Source organism: Corylus avellana, chromosome ca4 (genome assembly GCF_901000735.1).
Source record: "Corylus avellana chromosome ca4, CavTom2PMs-1.0".
NCBI classification, from domain to species: domain Eukaryota; kingdom Viridiplantae; phylum Streptophyta; class Magnoliopsida; order Fagales; family Betulaceae; genus Corylus; species Corylus avellana.
Window position 1 is genome coordinate 1,529,189 of NC_081544.1, and position 19,708 is coordinate 1,548,896.

Genomic DNA, 19,708 nt, shown 5'->3' on the forward strand with positions numbered 1-19,708 from the left:
GTTAATCTTTGTCTGATGCAACATGATCAAATGCCTTCCATAAAACCACATTAAGAAACAATGTAGGCTTACAGATCATAATTTGATAAGGTAACATTATAAACCAAAACAACATGGCTGACTCCTACCGCAGAAGCAAGTACTTCTTTCCTTTGCTAGGTCAATCAAGGGTTGAGATATTCTTCCCATAAGAATAATAATAAAAAAAAAAAAAACTGAATAATAAGTTACATGCTCTGTCAAGATTATAATCGGGCCAAGTTCAACATACATATATGACACAACTGGAGCCAGAACTAACTAGTTGGGCATCAATTAGTTCCTCTCCCCAGCTATAAAATAGTATATTCGCCAACAAAAATTTCCGGTCCCTCCCTGGGTACTCATCCCATTTGCTCGTTTTGTTTGCAGCATCTTTAGGCCACTTTACCTTCTTAATGACAGTAAAGTTTGATCACTGAATCAGCACCAGCGGTGAACAACCAGGGCTGCCTGGGATGGAACTTACAATCCATTACTCCTGCAATACAGCCATAATCAATGACAATGGTATCAGTTTCTAATCAACATGATACACATCATATGTATGTTTCATTCAAAGGCCCCTGTATACAAGCAATGCTAAATAATACTATAAAATAAAAATGATATCAAATGCTGATATAATTGTGACTCGACCGAATACTGATTTGACTATGAATTTGACCAGCAACTCCATTTGCCTTTTATCTCTTGACAGTTGCATCTGCCACACTCCTATTCTAATTGATCTCAATATATGCCTTTACAGGCCCTTGTAAACAAATCAAGTGTTATATGGTTGAATAGAATTATGACATCTAATACAATGAAGCATTATACTGTCATCCACAGAGCCTGCCAAAATCCAGAACCAGGAGAAACAAAATATTGTTGTGCAAGGTCATGGTTCGAGCCAGCTGATAAGCCTCTCATAAAGAAAATTGGTCAATAGAATCGAGTTGCAAATCAAGTTCTGCCTACTTGGTTTCCAACATACAGAAATACATACAAGCACAACCATGTACGTGTGTGTGCCTGTGTGTAAACGTATATACTGGCTGCATTCATTATTTTTTTTTTTTAATGAAAACTGGCTGTATTCATTTAATCATGTTCTGTATGGTAAAAATAATATATTTTCTTTAGACAGTCCAACCATTGCTATTAATCTTTGCAATCTTCATCTCCTTCCAACAATACAACAGATAACAATAATAAATACTTAAAGCTCTCACCTCTCCCATTTGAGCTTGCATGTCCTCGGAGAATTTCAAGTGGGACAACCAGAGGATTCTGGTTAAGATCCGAATAAACCGTGCCATGAAAAACATATGCAGTGCAATCATCAGAGCATGAAGCAAATAGGGGATATGTGCGATGGAAAGCCACATTGGTAATGTCTTTTGGATGACACCTGAGAAATTCCGAACACGTCAGAAAAATGTATCACCATACTAATAAAAATATATATAGCTGGTGCTGTGACGTACATACTAATAAATATATATATACTCAAGGCTCTCACCTCTCCCATTTGTGGAATCTGTAAATTTGTTGTAGATTACATTTTTTTTTTTATTTACAAATTTTTGTAATCAGATGATCATTGCTTATTAAACCATCAAGTCAATCAAAAACGGGATATTTAGCATAATCATTTCAGAGAAAAGAAAAAAAAAAAAGAAGGTTTTTTCAATTGAGACAAGGCACAACATTTTCCACATTGAGAGATATTTTAGCCATCTATTTCTATTCGTCATAATTTTGCTAAGGTACTGGGACGTACTTCAGAATTCTGTAAGGTTGAGATGAAAGGTCCATGTCAAACCAACACAATTTTCCCTCTCTGCTCCCCACAATTACGTTATCACCTGCATGGAAAGCACACCTCAGATATATTGCGAAGATGACTGACACTAACAACTGTTTGTATTCTAAAAAATAATCTAATAACATTAACATTCATCCTCACAATAAAACATGCAATATAATCAAGGAATAAAAATGGAAAACATACCCCCAGGATGAACAGCAATGGAAGAGACTTCACGCAATCCAGTCTCGAGCTTTTTGATGAGTTTTTGCTCCCGCAGATCATAAACACGAACAGTTTTCTTTGTTGAGATGAAAAACATAGAACGAGTAGGATGGAACACTGCTGAAACTGGAAGTCCGTGCAACTTGAATGGAATTCTTTGGGTATGCTTCTTGGAGAGCTGGTGTATAAGAACAGCTCTTGATTCACGTAATTAACAAGTCAAGAAAACCCAGCAAGATGTTCAATGATAAATCCATATTATCAGTCCACTCTCACCTCTAAGCAGGAATTGAGACATACTCCGATGCTCAGATGATGATATTCAAATTTAACGCACACATTTCTTTATTACATGGACCTAAGTAGGCAACCAGGGGGTGTCAGTATGTGTGGGAGTGTGGGTCGCATTCACATGTCGGTAGGTCTAATATTGTCTAATATCATATTATCACCAAATCTCAGTTCACACGGACTTGACCGCATTATATTGTTTTGATTTTTTTTTTCCTTTTCTTCGCTAAGTAAACTGAAGTTCTACCTTCAAAAGCTTACTACACACAGGTAACACAGCCACTTTATTTGAAATACCCATGTGAGAAAGGAAGATGTTGAAAAATGTGCCTAAAGAGCTTCTCATGAACCATAAATGCATACCTCAATCCTATTGAACACATCTAACAAAAGCGTAGAATAAAAACTATGACCTAGTTTATATTCTTTCCCCAAACAAAAACAAAATGCCTCATTGGAGTGAAGCAGATAAGAAATAGACAACCTGCCAAGCAGAGACAATGAAAAACCATAAATTCCCAGCTGCATACAACAGTCAAAAGGAACGCTGATGTCTTAACATTAGCAAAGCTGTCCCACATATCAAATTAAGAGGCAACAATCATGACTGAATAATTTTTAAATGACTGGTGGAACAAATGAGAAGACTGTCATTGACAAATGGGAGTCATTCATGCATGTCAAATAATAAATGAAGAGATATATTCAAAAGCACTGGAAAAAGGATATCAGCTGGCATTACTGTTGAAAGGTAGTCTCCTTTACGATGCCATTCTACCGAAGACACAGTCTGCAACAGCCAAACAAAGCAAACAAGCAATCATATTAAATTTTTAATCCCTTTAAACTTCACTTCAGCCTAACTCCACAAGAAAATTCTATATTAGGATAAGAAAGCGGCAGAGGGGTACTGGGAGGTGGAGTTGGTTTTAAAGCTGAAGTACCTTAAAATGCCTTAACCTGATTCCTTCATGCTTATCATCTTGGAGCCAACTTACAGTTGACACTTTGTTGCCTAAGCACATGAAAATATTGCGCAAGGGTCAAAAACAATTTGTTTAATACAGGATATTGGAAGTAATAGATATTTTACTAACCTGAATCATCCGGTGCTTTAGCTGTCCCAACATGGAGAAGGTCCTTGATCATTTTCTGTTCTTCTCCATCTCCAAGACCAGTGTCCAAAAGAAGTACATCTTGTCCCCTGCAAAATTCTCGCCAGTTGAATTAAACACACAATCAACACAATCCCCAGGTAAGATAGGAAACCAAAAAAAAAAAAAGAGTTAATGCAGTGAGCCTTACGCAGAGACAGCTAAGATAGGAAGCTCACGCAGAGGATTCCATGCTACACACTGAACTGCTTCACCAACATCCCAGACTCTAAGACATCTACCAGTTTCAACCTCCCAGATACGCACAGTGCCATCAAGTGAACCTTTGTGGACCAAAACAGATTATGAGACTCATATCCAACTATACTCTTTTATTGTATCCGAATGAAATTACAAACAAAGAATAGCATCCACACCTGAAGCAATCCACTGCCCTGAAGCTTCAGTAGAAATTGACATAACAGCACCCTTGTGGCCTTTGTACTCAAGATAACATGTGGCAGGGTAAGGCTTAAGATCCCTTCGACTAGGTAACTTGGGCTTCAAAGATTCAGGATCAACATTAATCTGGAACATGAAAAAGATCAATTTTGATTAACTCAATCACCGTCATATGATTAGAACATACAAAACTAAGGTCTTACAAAGAAAACCACCAAAAGCAAACTATATAGCACCAATAAATATTTTCTCCACATTGTGGTCTGTGACTTACACGTTTTTTCCGAACTCGAGGGCACAAATATAGATCCAAACAACGTTCAAAAATGTCCTTAACGGCATTATCATATGCTGGGATACTTCTCAAAGATGTAAACCTAACCAAATAGACAGCGATTAAGATGTCTGATGTTCAAATATTATACAAGAGAAGCAAATGGAAATTAATTAAACAGTGTCACATTGTACCTTTTAGGTATAAACTTAGGACGATCTTCCTCATACATCAACTGATAAGAATTGATCTCTTCTTGTGTTGGGATGTATTCTAAAGAAGGGTTGTACGATTCTTCATGGCCTATTAAGCAAATATAGATTAAAGTTGGTGCTCAAATCCTTCACAGAAATTATCTGATGTGAATTTTTAAAATCCAGACGATAGTTCAACATCTATACCAGGCAATTTTGTGCAGAAAAAAAAAAACATATACCTGGCAATTTTGGCTTTGGTGCAGGAATGTAAGCTAAATGCTTAGCCTTTTCTGTTGAGCTGGAATCATCTCTCCACAAGGGATAGAAACGTTGCTCTTCTTTTGGCTTGTCAAACTTTATTAATCCCATGCGTATTGCTCTAACAAGCTTAACAACCTGTCATAAGAGGAAGTACAAAGCATGAAATATGGATTTCTTCATTTTGCTGGAAAGGAGGCCCAAACATTTGTTTATTTCAGAACATTGACCATCAAAAGAAAGGAAATCTAAGGTTAAAAAAGAATTAAAGCAGCCAACCTTTGCCCACTCGCTACATTCTAACATTACAAAGAATCAATACACACTCAAGGATTCCTTACCTTCTTACTTTCCCATTTTGAAGGAATGAACCGCCTCTTCGGCTCTGGTGCATTTGAGAGTGGATGCTTGGCATCATCCCATTTAAACCAATCAACATAAGGCTGCATTTGGAATAAAAAGAATTTAACTTCAAGCATAAAATGATGCATATCATTTGTAAGAATTCAAATTTGATATCCATATAGGGAGGAGAATGACATGAATGGGAACTACAGACCGCATAAGGATCAAAGTCAGCATGTGGTGCCTTTCCTTTGAGCAATCTACGAACAAGTTTGAGCTCTTTTCGTGTTACCTCTACTTCCTCATCATTATAATCATCATAGACCTTGAGCCTGAAAAGTAGCGAAAGCATGCCATAATCAAACATATATGTTCTCCAGAAAGACCTTTGCTGAAAACTCTTCACTAGTACCTCCCAAGGTAATAAGGTACACCACTATTTCTATTAAAGTAATGACTGCATAAATCAGATAATAAATAATTATGAGGAATAAACTCACCAATTTTTAGAGTCATCAGCAGTTGCAAGAAACGAATCTAATTTATCTTGTCTTTCTTTCTTCTTTATCTTCTTCCCAGCAAGATCATAGCCAATATGTGCCTCATCCTGATACCACTTCAAGGGAACATCTCCAATTGTATTTCGAGGAGCCACCTGTCAAAAGCAAGAACAAATATAGTTGAACGGGCTACACTTGATAACTAAAAGTTCATTCATTACAACACTAAAACATAGCTAAATTAATAAACAAATCAATCAACCTCGTCTTCAGATGAATCACTCTCTTCAACCCCTTGATGGAGTTCAGAGCTATCACTTTGACCTTCTTGAGCGTGATCACTGTCCGAGCCATCATCTGAGTTGACAACACCCTGCCACAGTTACACACTGGACAATATTAAAAACAGCTGGCCACATAATCAAGATATTTCCAGGCTCCAGAGGAGTATGACATTTCGCACAAACAAGAGAAGAAGAGAAAATATATTTCATTTTGTATAATTGTGAAGGAAAGGTAGAAAAAGATTTAAGTAATTATATTTTTTACCCTGCTGACCTCTTGTTCGATTGGGTCACACTAAAATCGTAACCTCCACTTAACAGAGAGCATAATGATCAAGAAATTAGAATTTTACGAGTAAGAGTGGTTGACTATTCAGATTGATTGTATAAACACAAATCAAACAAATTAAGCAACAAGATATAATTGGTACACAGTGCATGTACATTGCATATATATATATATATATGTGTGTGTGTGTGTGTGTGTGTGTGTGTAATTAATATCTATATTTATGAAGATACATATTGTAGATTGATATATACGAAAAGTCAAGTTCATACATAACAGATGAAACAAGATTCAGACGTTGTTTTATTTTCATTCACTGAATGTGATAATCGTTATCTTCTCCAGCAATCTATTAGCAATTAGGCACAAAAGGAAAAACAAAACAAGGCAATTACCATGTACCTCATCTCCAGAAGATCCACTTTCTCCGGCTTCCGATTCACTCAACGATTCACCAGAGTCATCATTCTCCGAAAAATCCTAGAACCACCAAATCCAATTCATTCACGCATTTCAAAAAGCATAGGAGTACAGCATTCAACCCATAATATATAAAATTTTACCAAAATACCAGTAAATTTAAAACACCAAAGACACTCATTCCTATATTGCTATCATCCAGGCGCACAATTGAATTATCCTTATAACACTTTTAAAGAAAATGATGCAAAGAAACAACTAAGAACAACTGCTTGCTGAACTCAGTTTGGTTCCAGAGAAAACCGAGGAAAACATATCCGACTTATATAAGCCAAAACACAGCCAACCTTCAACAGTTGTACTAAGCTCAATCAGTCAGAGGTCTCAGTTTCTCTTATACAACCTCATAATAGCTTACAAAACCTAAACTTTTGGAAGCTCCCGGGCGATATTCCGACGAGATAATAAAGAAAACGAAGCTCAACTTTACATGCAAAGGACAAACAGGCTCCTTGCTCAATATTCATAATTTTCTTTCAATTTCTCAAGACAGTAAATTCCTCAACGGAGATGGTTCAAACATATGAAAGGCAAGCTGCTTTGCTTGAGGGAGTGAGCTTAGTTTGAGTTACTTGCTCCCTTTTTTTCTTTTTCTAATACCTATATCCTGCTGTTCTTCGGGTTCACCTAGGTGGGAAAGGCACTTACTTAACTAAACTAGCAAGAAGAAGGTGCGTGTGCACCGAGGCAAGAGTCAAAGTCCAAGAGGAAAACAGTAGTTACAATAGTGAGAATCATCTACGAAAATCACATCAAGGGCTGGTAAGATTACAGCAATGGATGCGTTGCAACATCTGACCGAGATTTAATAAGCCTACTCAGAAGAAAGGAGATCCAAGAAGTCGACCAATTCCTCTACCCCGCTACTAGGTCGTCATACATAATTCTAATAAGAAATCTTTCTATAAATGTTTGCGTCCCTTTGATAAAAAAAATAAATGATTCAGTGGGATGATGATGAGTATATATATAAAGTAATCTTATGCAAAATTTTCAAGAGAGCGCATACCTCGTAATCAGAATCATACTCAGAGTCAGAATCAGATGCTACTTGCTGTTGTTGTAGTTGTTGAGGTTTTTCACTGATTGAAGGCTCTTCTTTGGACTTAGACTTCGTAGAATCCTTCCCTTTAACATTCTCCGCCTTGTTATTCGTCTCCACCCCCATTCCTTCTCTTCTCTGTCTCTGGCCTGTGTCTCTACAACTATGGAAGAGAAGGTGTAGAAGGAGGAGGAAGAAGACAAGTGGTTTAGGGTTTTAGGGCTTAAAGGGGAGGTTGATGATCGTCGTGGGCTTAAGTCAGGCTAATCCGGCCCGATATTGATCATTCAAGTGCAATGGGCCAATGGGCTAAATTACATATTATTTATTAAAGAAAAAATTACAGTTTACCCTCATAAAGTTGACAGCGTTTTTCAATTTGAGCACAAAAGTTTCAATTTTTGCAATCCACCCCCCAAAGTTTCAAATTTTTGCAATTTGACCAATTGTATCCAAAACTTCCCATATTGCCCCTAATTTTTATTATTTTTATTTTTTTATAAAAAATTTTTAAAAACAATTCGGGGTGGCTCTTTGGCCATCTGGCCATTTTTGCATCCCAATTTTTTTTTTTTTATAAAAAAAAAAATCAGGGGCAATATGGGAAATTTGGGACAATATTGGTCGAATTGAAAAAAAAATTGAAACTTTCTAGGGGTGGATTGCAAAAATTAAAACTTTGATGTTCGAATTGAAAAACGTTGTTAACTTTTAGAGATAAACTGTAATTTTTTCTTTATTAAATTAAACAAATCATAAAAATACTTTTTTTATTCACCTTCGTAGAAATTTATATATAGCGCGTTTGATCCGGCAACAAACACATTTTAAAACAAAATTGGAAAAAGTATTCAGTTGACCAAAAAAAAAAGGGTTTGAAAATGTTGAAAAAAAATTTACAGTTTTACGCAGTAGGCAAGTGTATTTTTAAAAATATACAATTTTCAAAGTTAAATTATAATTTTATCAAACGCTTAACTATATTTTTAAAAATTATATTTTCATTAATTGTGTTTTGAAATCACTACTTTTTCAAACCGATGTTTTAAAAACAACACTAAACCAAATTGCTACATAAAATACAAGGAGTATATTCCTCTTATTTTTTTAGCAAGTGCTACTACACCTTGACACGTCAGCATATTAAGACTAAGATCAAAGTATGATAAAGATATGAGGAATGATACACCTCCAACTTTGGGCCAACTTTTTTTTATTTTTTATTTTTTTTTATTTTTTAAAAAAATACCAAATAAAAGAAGGACCAAAATAAAAATTATTGCTTCAGAAATTTTTTTAATTTTTTAATTTTTTAAATTAAGAAATAACAAAAAAATTTCTGAAGTAAAATACAGTTTTCATTTTTTTTAAAATACCAAAAAAAAAAAAAAAAGAATAACCAAAATAAAAATTATTGCTTCAAAAACTTTTTTTATTTTTTAAATTAAAAAATAAGGCAAAAGTTGACCTAAAGTTAGACAAAATAGTTGTGCTTTTAGTATTTTCCTAAAGATATCTATAGTATGTCCCAAATACAAATACTAAAAGGAGGATATTTGAGACCAAAACTAAACCAGTTTTCTAGTTTACCAAACATTTCCTATAATGCAACAGTACTATACTTACTAGAAATAGAGGAATTGTACTGAATTGTAATGAAACTAATTGAAATGAAATGGAATTGGAATGAAACGAATTGAAATGAAATGGCATTGGAATGATTGGAAGTATGTATTGAATTTATTGGATTCAATGGATCGTAGGCTGAGGAGCTCAACCTCCATTTACAAAATATAAAGTCTTCACTAATCAGATACCGCTACAATCATACTTTTGGGCCTTATATACACATCCATTAAGCTAACAAAGTAACAACTCTTACAATTGAAATGGGCCTAACTCATACAGCCCACTAATCCAGTTCAACCCACTAATTATACTGTTACATATAACCTCTTTGTTTGCTCACCAATTGTTTAAAACAAAAATGAATATGAGAAGAAAAACTTTACTCAAAATCATCATCATGTTCTACAGAATCAGGAGATAATCTTTTCTGCGGTAATTGATTTCCCGGAGAGATTTTAGTCTTCAATACATCCGATGAACCTTTTAGAGTAGTTCTCACTGATTTCATGGTTGCCCTTGGCAAAGGCTGAGGAAATGTACATAACGAGCTCTTGATTGAATTCCCATTGGACAAAACTGATTGTAGCGGTTTTTTATGCTGAGAAAATAGCATGGATTTTTTGTTCAAGTTTTCCTTTGATTTGAATTCCTTCTCTTTTTCTTCTGCTCCTCGCATCTTCGGGCATATTGACTCAACAGGTACAAGCTTCCCATCCACTTGGTTTGTGAAAACAAATGTCACCTGGAACAACAACATGCGAGTCATATGTATATCTACAACAACAATATAGATGTAGAATGTACAATTAATGTTAGAATTATAAATTGTCCACAACACTTTTACAATTTGCTTACACGTGTCAGTATATCATTGAAGAGTGTTAAATTTTTTTTTAGTAGTTGGCGTGACTTTAATCATATGTTAATACGTGTCAACAAATTAAAAAAAAAAAAATTATAAACCAACTATAGGTCTAGCATTACTCCTAATAGGCCATGGATTATATGCTTGAAGCATAAAATGCTCTGGCGTTATGCATCCATGGAATACTTGACGCAAATAAGGAAAAAAAAAAGAAAAAAAGAAGAAGACGATAAAAAAACTCGAAAACTAATGCAATAAGTTCTCTTTCATACGAGTGACTGAATTTTGTGCCAAAGCTGGTTCCTTTACCAAGAAAATGCAGATATGACTTATGCTATGATATATGCTCGCATCATAAATTTCTTATTTTAAAGCAAACAGAAGGAGGGAGAAAACTTCCTTAGCTAATAAAAAACTCTAATACTTTTTTTATGTTGTTAAAAATTACATTTTTATCCCATAATGCTGACGTTACTGTTTCAATTAACCCTTGAATCAGTCATTGTTAAAAAAATCTAATAGTTGATTGTGACTGTCAAATTAACATTGTATGATAAAAATGTAGTTTCTAATATTACTCATACTTATTTTCTATCACAAATGGATGTAAAAGTTGGTCACTGTGAATGCTGTGCAGCAGATGCTTCACTAAGGTTAGTGCAGCTGATACACATTTTCTAATTCATGAAATAATGGCAATATTATATTACTCAAGGATCTAGGAAGTTTTCAAGCGTGGTAATAATGGCATATTACAATACTTAAGGATCTAGAAGTTTTCAAGCATGGTAAACCTTTGTGACCAAATTAAAGGAGATATTCTTTCTCTCTCTTTTTTTTTTTTTTTTTTCATATTTGTTTTTTTCTTTTAAGAAAACAGTTAAACTAAATAAGTCAAACTATCGTCACACCTGATCACCAGCTGAAGCTTGGAAAATAGCATCAGGTACTGAAGTTGGGAGAAAATGATGCCCCCAACTACCTAAATCTTCTTCTAGAGGAGTCCCTACCTGAAAACATCATGTCAAAGATAAGAATCAGATTAGATACCAGAAAGGAAATTAGAAGCAGTGGTATCTACTGAACAGATGTGGACAACCTGTTTCTCTGAGCTCTTTAACTTATGCAAGCATCCAGAAATTTCTGCAAATCCACCTATATCAGAGGTTTCTTGATCAGATTGGGAACTAATATTTGTTGATTGATTTCCATCTTCCTCTTCTATGCTCTCAGGCCTATCATTGTAGTTTTGGCAACGGATGCAGTTCATCTGTTCATGAATTTCAGACCTACATACATAAATGTAGATATTTACGCTGGAAGATGGACTAAAAGATGCAATATTATTATCCGAGCATGAAAAAGAAATCTTGAAGCAAAGAAGCGTTTCAACCTACAGTTCCGAAAACGGAACAAGGTTAAGAGGGCTGGGAAAGCAAAATTGAAAAATAAAACAAATTAAATTTGGCATAAGGTAGGTTGTCATTACATCTCATCTTAACTATTCCGCCAGTATCATCCATGACTCCATGTGTACCACAGTTACTGATACCATGATCAACTTCTTTATAGGACCAACTGTTATGATTAGTACTACGTTTGATGGAGAGAAAAAGAGGGAGACCATCATAGGAAAATATGAAGAAATGCCCCACTTGCATCATGTGAAAACTACATATTCACAGTTAATTAGACTTTACAACCTGTGCCTTCAGCAAAATCATTCAGCATATACACATATAGACAACATTGCAGTGATGCATTTGTCAATAAAATTTAACTCAAAAACTAGAAAAAATGACATTACCTCACATTCTCGCGAAATGTAAAAAGATCACGTAGATCTTCCATCGAAAGAGAGTTCACCTGAAAGTAAGATAGTTTCACACATCATTCAGTTAAGATCAAATGTCAACCACAAAGCTACATGCAAAGCAATTCAAACCTGGGTTGTAAGGGTATCCGTTTGCTCCTTCTGGATCACTTTTTGAAGCCCTTCTTTTGACATCTGACGCTGGTAGACCTACAGGAAATTAAGATGGTTTATGAATAAGAATCTTAACGCAATTGCTCTGAATTATCATGAAAATGCAGATAGGGAATAAAAGATAGTGGTTGTATTATCCAAATTACTTCCACAATATTGAAACCTTTTCTTCAATTGTTCCTGTACTCAAAAATCTGTAGATGTATACTCTCTTCTTTTGTCCATCCCTCCAGACTCTTGCAGCAGCCTATTAATGGGTGGGACACATTGTAAACAATAACGATATTATGTCATAGGATAAGATTATGCATATTTTATCACTCATATCCCAGTTCGTCATCACGAGTCTACCAAAAGCTATTACTTGTTTATCATTTGCAGGATTCCAGTCAGGATCAAACAAGACTAGTCGATTTCCACCTATCAAATTGAGGCCGCAACCACCAGCCTTGCTGCTTAAGAGAAACACAAACTCATCCTGCAAGATGATCAGTTATAATTATTTTAACAACTAAGAAACCTAATATTAGAGCTCTCAAGAAAAAAAAAAAAAAAAAAAAAAAAAAAAAAAAAAAACGAAATAGAAAGCCTAAATTCCAAAATACATTTACGAAGTGAGAAACAGTACACCTTTGATGGGTCATTGAAGCGGTTGACCAACTTCTGCCTTTTACTGATCGATGTGGTTCCATCAAGCCTCAAATATGGGTATCTTCTTTCACGACACAACTGAGCAAAGAGGTCCAGTGTCTGATACATCATAATCACCTTAATTTAGGAAAACAAATTGAATTCTGTGGGGAAAATCCATTACAATAAATAATTGATAGACCGAGTCATTATTGAAAGAGTAAATTGTAATTGTAATTGCTCATGAGCAAATGATTTGTTTTAATTAGTCTAAAGGAAGTTTGACAAATTGTAAATTCTTGCAGGCACTTATCTAACAGACGACAGCTATGGCAGGAATTTCACTTAAATGGAGAAACGAGTGAAGGTTTCTGACTCAATGAAGCAATAACATGTGAAGAAAAGAGTGAAAGAGATTCCAAGTTGATGGGAATCTTGACAAACATTATGTTTAAAAAGGAAAAGAATTTACTGAGTCTTATGGTCTTGTAGGATGACAAGAAAACTAAAAACATAAGAAACTTAAGCAAAACAATACGGGCAAGTGGAGTCGTATAGTTGGTCATATTGTTATGACATTTACCTTGGAGAAATTTCAGTAGTTAAAGTTTGACTGACAATGACATTCTACACAAAAATAGGCTCATGTTTCGTGTGACATAGCAGTAGGTTGGTGAGCACCAAAAAGTTTGTTCGAACAAAATAGAAAATTTTCAGGAATCATTTCTTATCATAAACAAAGAGTAAATGTATATCAAAAGAAACCAAACAGACTAGATATCCGAATTCCAAAGAAGCAATGTGTGAGAGGAAGAGAAAAACAATGTCCTAAATCCTAATGCTGTAAGCCTTGACGTAAGTACAATAAAAATGACACAAAATAATTACATATAATAACTGCATGAAGGCAATGAGAATGACATCTTGGATGAAAATAGAACAGTCTTCAACCAAAAATTGTCATCAACAGTTACAATTTAGACTTCGATTCATAACAGAGGTGAATGTTACCAGCGATATAACTGAATAGACAGATATGTAAACAAAATGTATTATCCTTAGAAGTATATGTTAGCTCAGAAAAGGAGTCTCCAAAAGACACAATCCAGAAATGGGAGTCATAATGTTATTGACCAGGCTATTCTACCAGGCAGGGCGCTAACTACAATATGATAATATGCTTTCAGCTCAGCTTCCTATGCAAGGTTTGTGCAACGACAACAATATTTTTAGCCTCACCAGCTTCAATGCTGACAAAATATGACATGCTGCCTAATGGAATAGTGACTAATACATCAAGAGCTGTACCCAAGGCAATAGTACATACAACTGGTTGATTCTTAGTTCATTCTCCTAAATCCTTCGAGTAGCTAAAATCACTATCTTATTTACCTGAGTATAGTTTGACACAAGGACAATACGATCATCAGTCCTCCGACGTAGATGACCCAGTAACCGGGCTAAGACATGCATTTTACCAGACAACTCCACCCAAGCCCCATCACCGCCAGTCCATGATCCAGATCTAGCAAAATAAGGAACAAGAAAACTGTGAGATTATAATTGTTGAACACAAGGTATAAAACATATAAACAAGAATTCTTACCTTCCGGAGAACATCTCTGGTGGGAAAAAGCGAATACATTCCTCAAAACCAGAAGTTCCTGGGCTCCCACTTTTTATAGTATCATAGATAAGCTACAAGATAACATTATCTTCCGTAAGGATGAATAGTATCATAGATAAGCTACAAGATAACATTATCTTCCATAAGGACGAAACTAAGACCAACACTTCAAAGTTAAAACAAACATTTAATGGGAAACATTAAAAAAAGGTAGAAAAAACTACTTATCGTGTGCTTACAAAAGCCTATAATGACCTAAGATTTCAAACAAAATTTAACCTTTTTAAGAAATGAATTTTCCTCTTCAATTCCAAAATGAAAAACCCTGATAGTTATAGCGGATAATAAAAAGATCTCCAGAGAACATCAGGAACGTACTATTAGCAAATGCAACCATCTCAAGTTTTGCCCTTTTTTTCGTTCTCAGAATAGGTCCATAAGATGATATTGACAGAAGCAATATTGCAGGGAGATTATTATTTTCCGTTGCCAAAGCTCATACCTTTGGATGATTGCACAACTTCTTAAGAGCTGTTATATAAGCCAAAATCTTTGATTGCTTCACCTCCTCATTAATTACCCGCTTAACCTGTGTTTAGGAACATGGAATAGCAAACATGTCCAGACAGACATTCTTGTTATTAACCACTAATAACTTTCTTTCAAAAAAATACATGGTTTAGTAGCTGAAGAAGATTGAGAACCTACATTTTTGGAATGTATAAAATGGTTGTATAAGTCTGATTGGAGAGGAGTCAACTTGCAACAAACAACTTCAACCATCTGCAAGTAAGAAAGAATCAAAAGTCGCAGGTTTTAAATACCTTGATTTTAAGATTGTTTACAGCACAAACGGACAAAAAGGTAATTTTGTAGAAAAGGTTACTCTAATCAACCTTCCAAAAGATCAAGAAGATTTGCTATATTTTGTACTAGAAAATACATCTGACTGGCAATGCTAAGGTATGGTTCAATTAAATTGTTATTCCATCAACATGGAATATCTTGAAGTAATTAATTTTTTACTTCTCACAGAAAAGGAAATGTGTAAACAAATAAAAATTGTATCATAGGTGGCAAAACTAACTTCTAGACCTCCAATAGTACAATCCTTGAACTCAACAGCATCAAAATCAACCAAACATCACAGTCCTAAGCAAACATGACCAAATAAACTCATAAGAATATTTTGTCTTCCGCATTCAAATCAAACTTGGTTTTATGATTATGCTTCATAGTTTATTATGAAATTAACCTGAAACTTGTCTGTTAGTGATGTATTGATGATGCTGCTCAGTAAACTATGTCACTTGCATGAAGTTCAATTAGACTGCCAGATGACCAGGGTAAAAGAAAGACAACTTCATGTACAACATGTTTAGGTGGAATCGTCCAACAATGCTCTTGATAAGTTGATCTCAGACCAAGAAGGATGGCATATTTGTATGAAGAAAAATGTTTGTCCGATGCTAAGAAGAAATCTTTCAAGATTTTAAGCATTAGAAAGGCAAATCAATAAGTTGATTAAACTATCTTAGCAAATCTTTCAAGATTTGAAGCATTGGATAGGCAAACCAATAAGTTGATCAAACTGGATAGCAATATACCTGCTGTCAAATAAGCTGATCAAACTGGATAGTACTTCAGCGCCTAGGGGTTCTGTTTAAGTAACTCATTGAAAAGTACCTACTTATTGGTTTTCCCAGAGGACAACTTATAGGACACAGAATCCACGCATTGTATCTGCTAGGAACTTCATATTTAATATTGTAAGGTTTGGAAACATCCGTTGAAATTCCACAACTTCAAATGGGGGGACTGCGCTATTTCAGCACTTTTTTTGTTTTCAAAGTTAAAAAGAAAAAAAAAAAAAAAAAAAAAAAAAGTAAAAAAAGAAAGAAGGAAAGTACATGCAACTGCCTCACTATTCTTCCTGAAGTGAACTATAGCACCCTTGCTACACTAATACTAAAAATAAACCCCGCCATACCATAAAAATAAATCTTCATCAAACTTCTTCTATAAAATACCAACAGTGCCCTTGAATACAACCAGAAAGTTTCAGCTTATGACTATAGTACACAATAAACAGATAAATATTATAAAGCAAATGTCATATCCGGTCAGAAAATAAAGGCAGCCACAGAGAGAGAAAGAGAGAGAACTTTGCCAGGTAGATCAAGCAAGTGCCATACCTTTGGTGGCAAGTGATTTGATAATAGTGCATTAGTCCTCCGCAATATAAACTGCAAGTAGATGGTGATGAGTTAAATGAGAAAAATAATATACAAATGCATTCTGATTGAACACCTAGATTAGCTATCCATCTGTTCAATAGAATTAAATACTTCTACTATCAACCTCGAACTTCATATATGACCACAGTAGTGAAAGATGCTGATACAACTCTCTCTCAATCATTAAGTGATAAAGCTGACTTCTGCAGCTTTCATGTCAACTAGAAAACATTACCTGATTAACTCTTGCACTTAGTTCTGCAGCACGCTCAGTACCTAGCTTCTTCTCTTCTTCATTGGCAGTCGGTTCTCTTCCACATATAATAGGCGCCTTCACGATACACAGTTTCAAAACAGAATGAACATGCATTGAAAATAGAAAAGGAAGAGGAGTAAAAAAACGCATAAGACTACTTGGAGTACACCATTAGCATTTTAAGAGAAGCATCAGACTTAGCAGCAAATTTGTCTTGTTCTTAGCTCCATATTGGCAAGGAGCAATACCAATTTCCAGAACAGATAGTTATAACAACCAGTTAGGCATCTACGTCAATAAAAATGAGGAAAATAATAGAGAGAAACAAATGAAAAACAACCTCAGCTAGTAGAAAACTGATTAATTCAATTCAACAATATAATTTCATCCTCAACAGCTATAAATAATATGTAAAAGTAAATCAATCAGATCACCTCATAGTAATGGCGAAAATGTGCAACATCACCCAGTATTCCAGGATTAGTAAAGTTAACCATTGCAAAAAACTCTTCCAGGTCATTCTGCAGGAACATGTATTGAGAGACAATTATGATGCAGGAACGAACACTAAATCATAAGATCTAAAAGAATCTTGTACAAGTGCCTTTTACCTGCATTGGTGTTCCTGATAACAATATACGGCGCTTGCATGAGAGAGCGGCCAGTGCCTGATCCATAGAAATGTGTATTGATAATTATAGAAAAATAATAAAATTTTGGCATCTAGATAAAAAATAATACAAGGAAAAATATAACTTCTGCATGTCATATACCCGATTTGTTAAGGTCTGATCATTTTTCAGCCTGTGAGCCTCATCACATATGAGAAGGTCACAAGATTCACTATGACTAAATCTTGATGAATGCAACCGGAATGTCTCGTATGAAACAATCAGCACCTGGGGAAGTATTCATTGAATAAGTGCATCTTTTATGACAATTTATTTTTTAAAATTTCCAGAGTAGTTGCACAAATTTACCTGTAAGGGGCTGCAGGGACTTATGAATTTGTCAATTCCAGAGACAACATCATCTCTGGTGCTTTCACACAGAGAAACAAGTAGAACTCTCTCTCCAACCCACTTCTTGATTTCAGCTTCCCAATTGCTTACTAGACTAGTAGGAGTGACAATGATGGCCTTTTTAACCATCGGCTTCCCATCAAACCCTTGACGAAGAAGAGTATACAGTAAGGTGATTGACTGCAATGTCTTTCCCAAACTGCAAAGATCAAGCATAACCTTCTGAAGATATGAGGAGGAGACACAATATCACAGGTTATACCCAGAGTAAAAAGATAAAGAGGGATCGGGAAGAGAGATATTCACCCCATATCATCAGCCAGAATGCATCCAAATATATTCGCTGCACTACATAACCCCGAAATGCATTCAAACATAAACTGAACGCCTTCTCTGCAGTTAAAGTAAAAGAACTGTCTCAACAATTAAAAGAAACCACAACCAATTGAAAACACGATTCAAATTACTAAAATCTTGGACACTTTAACATTCAAATTGCGATTGATGTTTGAGGGACAAATAAGCAAAATTAAATCAAGATTTCTGTTTACAATCATAATACATGAGGAATAGTTTCAGTTATATATATATATTTATTTATTTATATAGTAGCCAAAAGGAAAAAGCTCTCCATATAAACCCAATACTGCATATAAATTTTTTTAGATTTAATATCATAAGCATTACCTTTGATGGGGTCGAAGGAAACGAACAAGCAATGGGTCGACTTCTATTGGCGCCAAATTAGAAGCCCCATTCTCAGATTCTTCAGGTTGCCACAATACCAAAGGCTCAATTCCAGGTGGCAGAGTCACATTCTCTTCGATTATATCCTTCTCAGCAGTACTTGGTATATTCAGTCTATTGGTAATTGCAACCAATACTGGCCCTGAAGAGCCCCAAGGGACAAACCGTTTGCGGGCACAGAGACGACGAGCAAGCTGTTCATTCCTATTGTCGTAGCCATTTGAGCATGGAGGTTTAAAGGGTTTTCTACAAGTTGCTGCTGCTTCTGTCACCGAAAGAACTCGTGGAAGCAGTGACTGTCTTTTCACAACGAGGTTACCCCTGAAAAATATGACCACAACTCCCAATTGTAACTTAAGAAAAATTTACTAGTAAAACCTTTTTAAATTGGATAAATACAATTAAAAACCCTACATCAACATTTCCAACTACAACTACAAACCCTTGAATCTAAAAGCTTACACACAGAAAAATTGGGGATGCTTAAGATAAATTGCAAGAACAAGTTCACTTAGTGCTCCGATTGGTTGCAGGAAACTAAACCCCAGCAACAGTAATACAAGCATATAGCTTAGGCCAGCTATAAACATATTCCGAAAGCCATAAAAATAGTAAACTTAAATTTTATACAGTTTTCCCCCATTTTCTTCACAACCAAATGGAATTTCGCGTTAGGCAAACTCCAATCCGTAAATTGAAATGTTAAAATCCGATCCTATAATTGGAATGCCGATATCGACAAATAGTACAACAAAAATGCAAAAACCTAAGTTGAAATGAAAGAGCTCCTACTTTTTAGAAATTTGAGATTCACAGACACATAAATCGCATCTTAGGGCTAAAATCTTTGTTTAACAAAATGGATGGTACCTCAAGAGAGCATCGACGTTCTTCGATTTCCGATCTTCATCAGATGGAGCAGAACGACCAAGAGACGATTCATCTTCGTTGTTGGAGTCTTCAAGCTCTTCTTCTTCTTCTTCGTGGTCGACTGTGTATTCATCACTGGAATCGCTGGGATCGGAAGCTGAGAGCACCTCGTTTTCGTCTTCCATGGAAAAACCCTCTCCTCGTTTCTCAGAACGAGTTCTGAGACAGTGTCGCCGCGTTATTTTTGGTTGTTTGTTAGAGTT

The 19,708-nt window shown here is 35.2% G+C and overlaps 2 protein-coding genes across 2 annotated transcripts; both read right to left on the bottom strand.

The window, feature by feature from the left end:
* Position 1: 1 nt before the first annotated feature.
* On the bottom strand, positions 2–7,778 carry LOC132178616 (ribosome biogenesis protein BOP1 homolog). The gene is made up of 18 exons (XM_059591079.1): positions 7,543–7,778; positions 6,456–6,533; positions 5,743–5,853; positions 5,481–5,635; positions 5,195–5,312; positions 4,977–5,078; positions 4,617–4,773; positions 4,375–4,483; positions 4,181–4,283; positions 3,882–4,032; positions 3,656–3,788; positions 3,448–3,554; positions 3,295–3,365; positions 3,080–3,140; positions 2,039–2,266; positions 1,808–1,892; positions 1,257–1,435; positions 2–520 (listed from the first exon to the last, which is right to left on the bottom strand). The coding sequence occupies exons 1-18, from the start codon at positions 7,699–7,701 to the stop codon at positions 435–437; spliced, it is 2,193 nt and encodes a 730-aa protein (XP_059447062.1). The 5' UTR covers positions 7,702–7,778; the 3' UTR covers positions 2–434.
* A 1,563-nt stretch (positions 7,779–9,341) lies between these two features.
* LOC132179068 (protein CHROMATIN REMODELING 25) lies at positions 9,342–19,674 on the bottom strand. The gene is made up of 21 exons (XM_059591695.1): positions 19,446–19,674; positions 18,516–18,896; positions 18,135–18,221; positions 17,787–18,027; positions 17,580–17,705; positions 17,418–17,474; positions 17,241–17,327; positions 16,786–16,881; positions 16,509–16,559; positions 15,022–15,096; positions 14,816–14,902; positions 14,293–14,384; positions 14,079–14,211; positions 12,687–12,806; positions 12,421–12,534; positions 12,220–12,303; positions 12,015–12,092; positions 11,877–11,935; positions 11,169–11,358; positions 10,981–11,079; positions 9,342–9,946 (listed from the first exon to the last, which is right to left on the bottom strand). The coding sequence occupies exons 1-21, from the start codon at positions 19,628–19,630 to the stop codon at positions 9,584–9,586; spliced, it is 2,805 nt and encodes a 934-aa protein (XP_059447678.1). The 5' UTR covers positions 19,631–19,674; the 3' UTR covers positions 9,342–9,583.
* Positions 19,675–19,708: the final 34 nt, after the last annotated feature.

Bases quoted from the DNA above. Each gene is read 5' to 3' on its own strand.
- LOC132179068 (XM_059591695.1), bottom strand. From the start codon at position 19,630: ATGGAAGACGAAAACGAGGTGCTCTCAGCTTCCGATCCCAGCGATTCC. The intron at 18,222-18,515 runs GTAATGCTTATG...CTTTAACTGCAG, and splicing joins TTCCTTCGACCCCATCAAAG to AGAAGGCGTTCAGTTTATGT. The intron at 12,535-12,686 runs GTGTACTGTTTC...ATCATCTTGCAG, and splicing joins GCTTCAATGACCCATCAAAG to GATGAGTTTGTGTTTCTCTT.
- LOC132178616 (XM_059591079.1), bottom strand. From the start codon at position 7,701: ATGGGGGTGGAGACGAATAACAAGGCGGAGAATGTTAAAGGGAAGGAT. The intron at 2,267-3,079 runs ATATCCTTTTTC...CTTGTTAATTAC, and splicing joins TTCAACAGTAATGCCAGCTG to GTGAATCAAGAGCTGTTCTT. The intron at 1,436-1,807 runs GTACGTCCCAGT...GGAATTTCTCAG, and splicing joins CAACCTTACAGAATTCTGAA to GTGTCATCCAAAAGACATTA.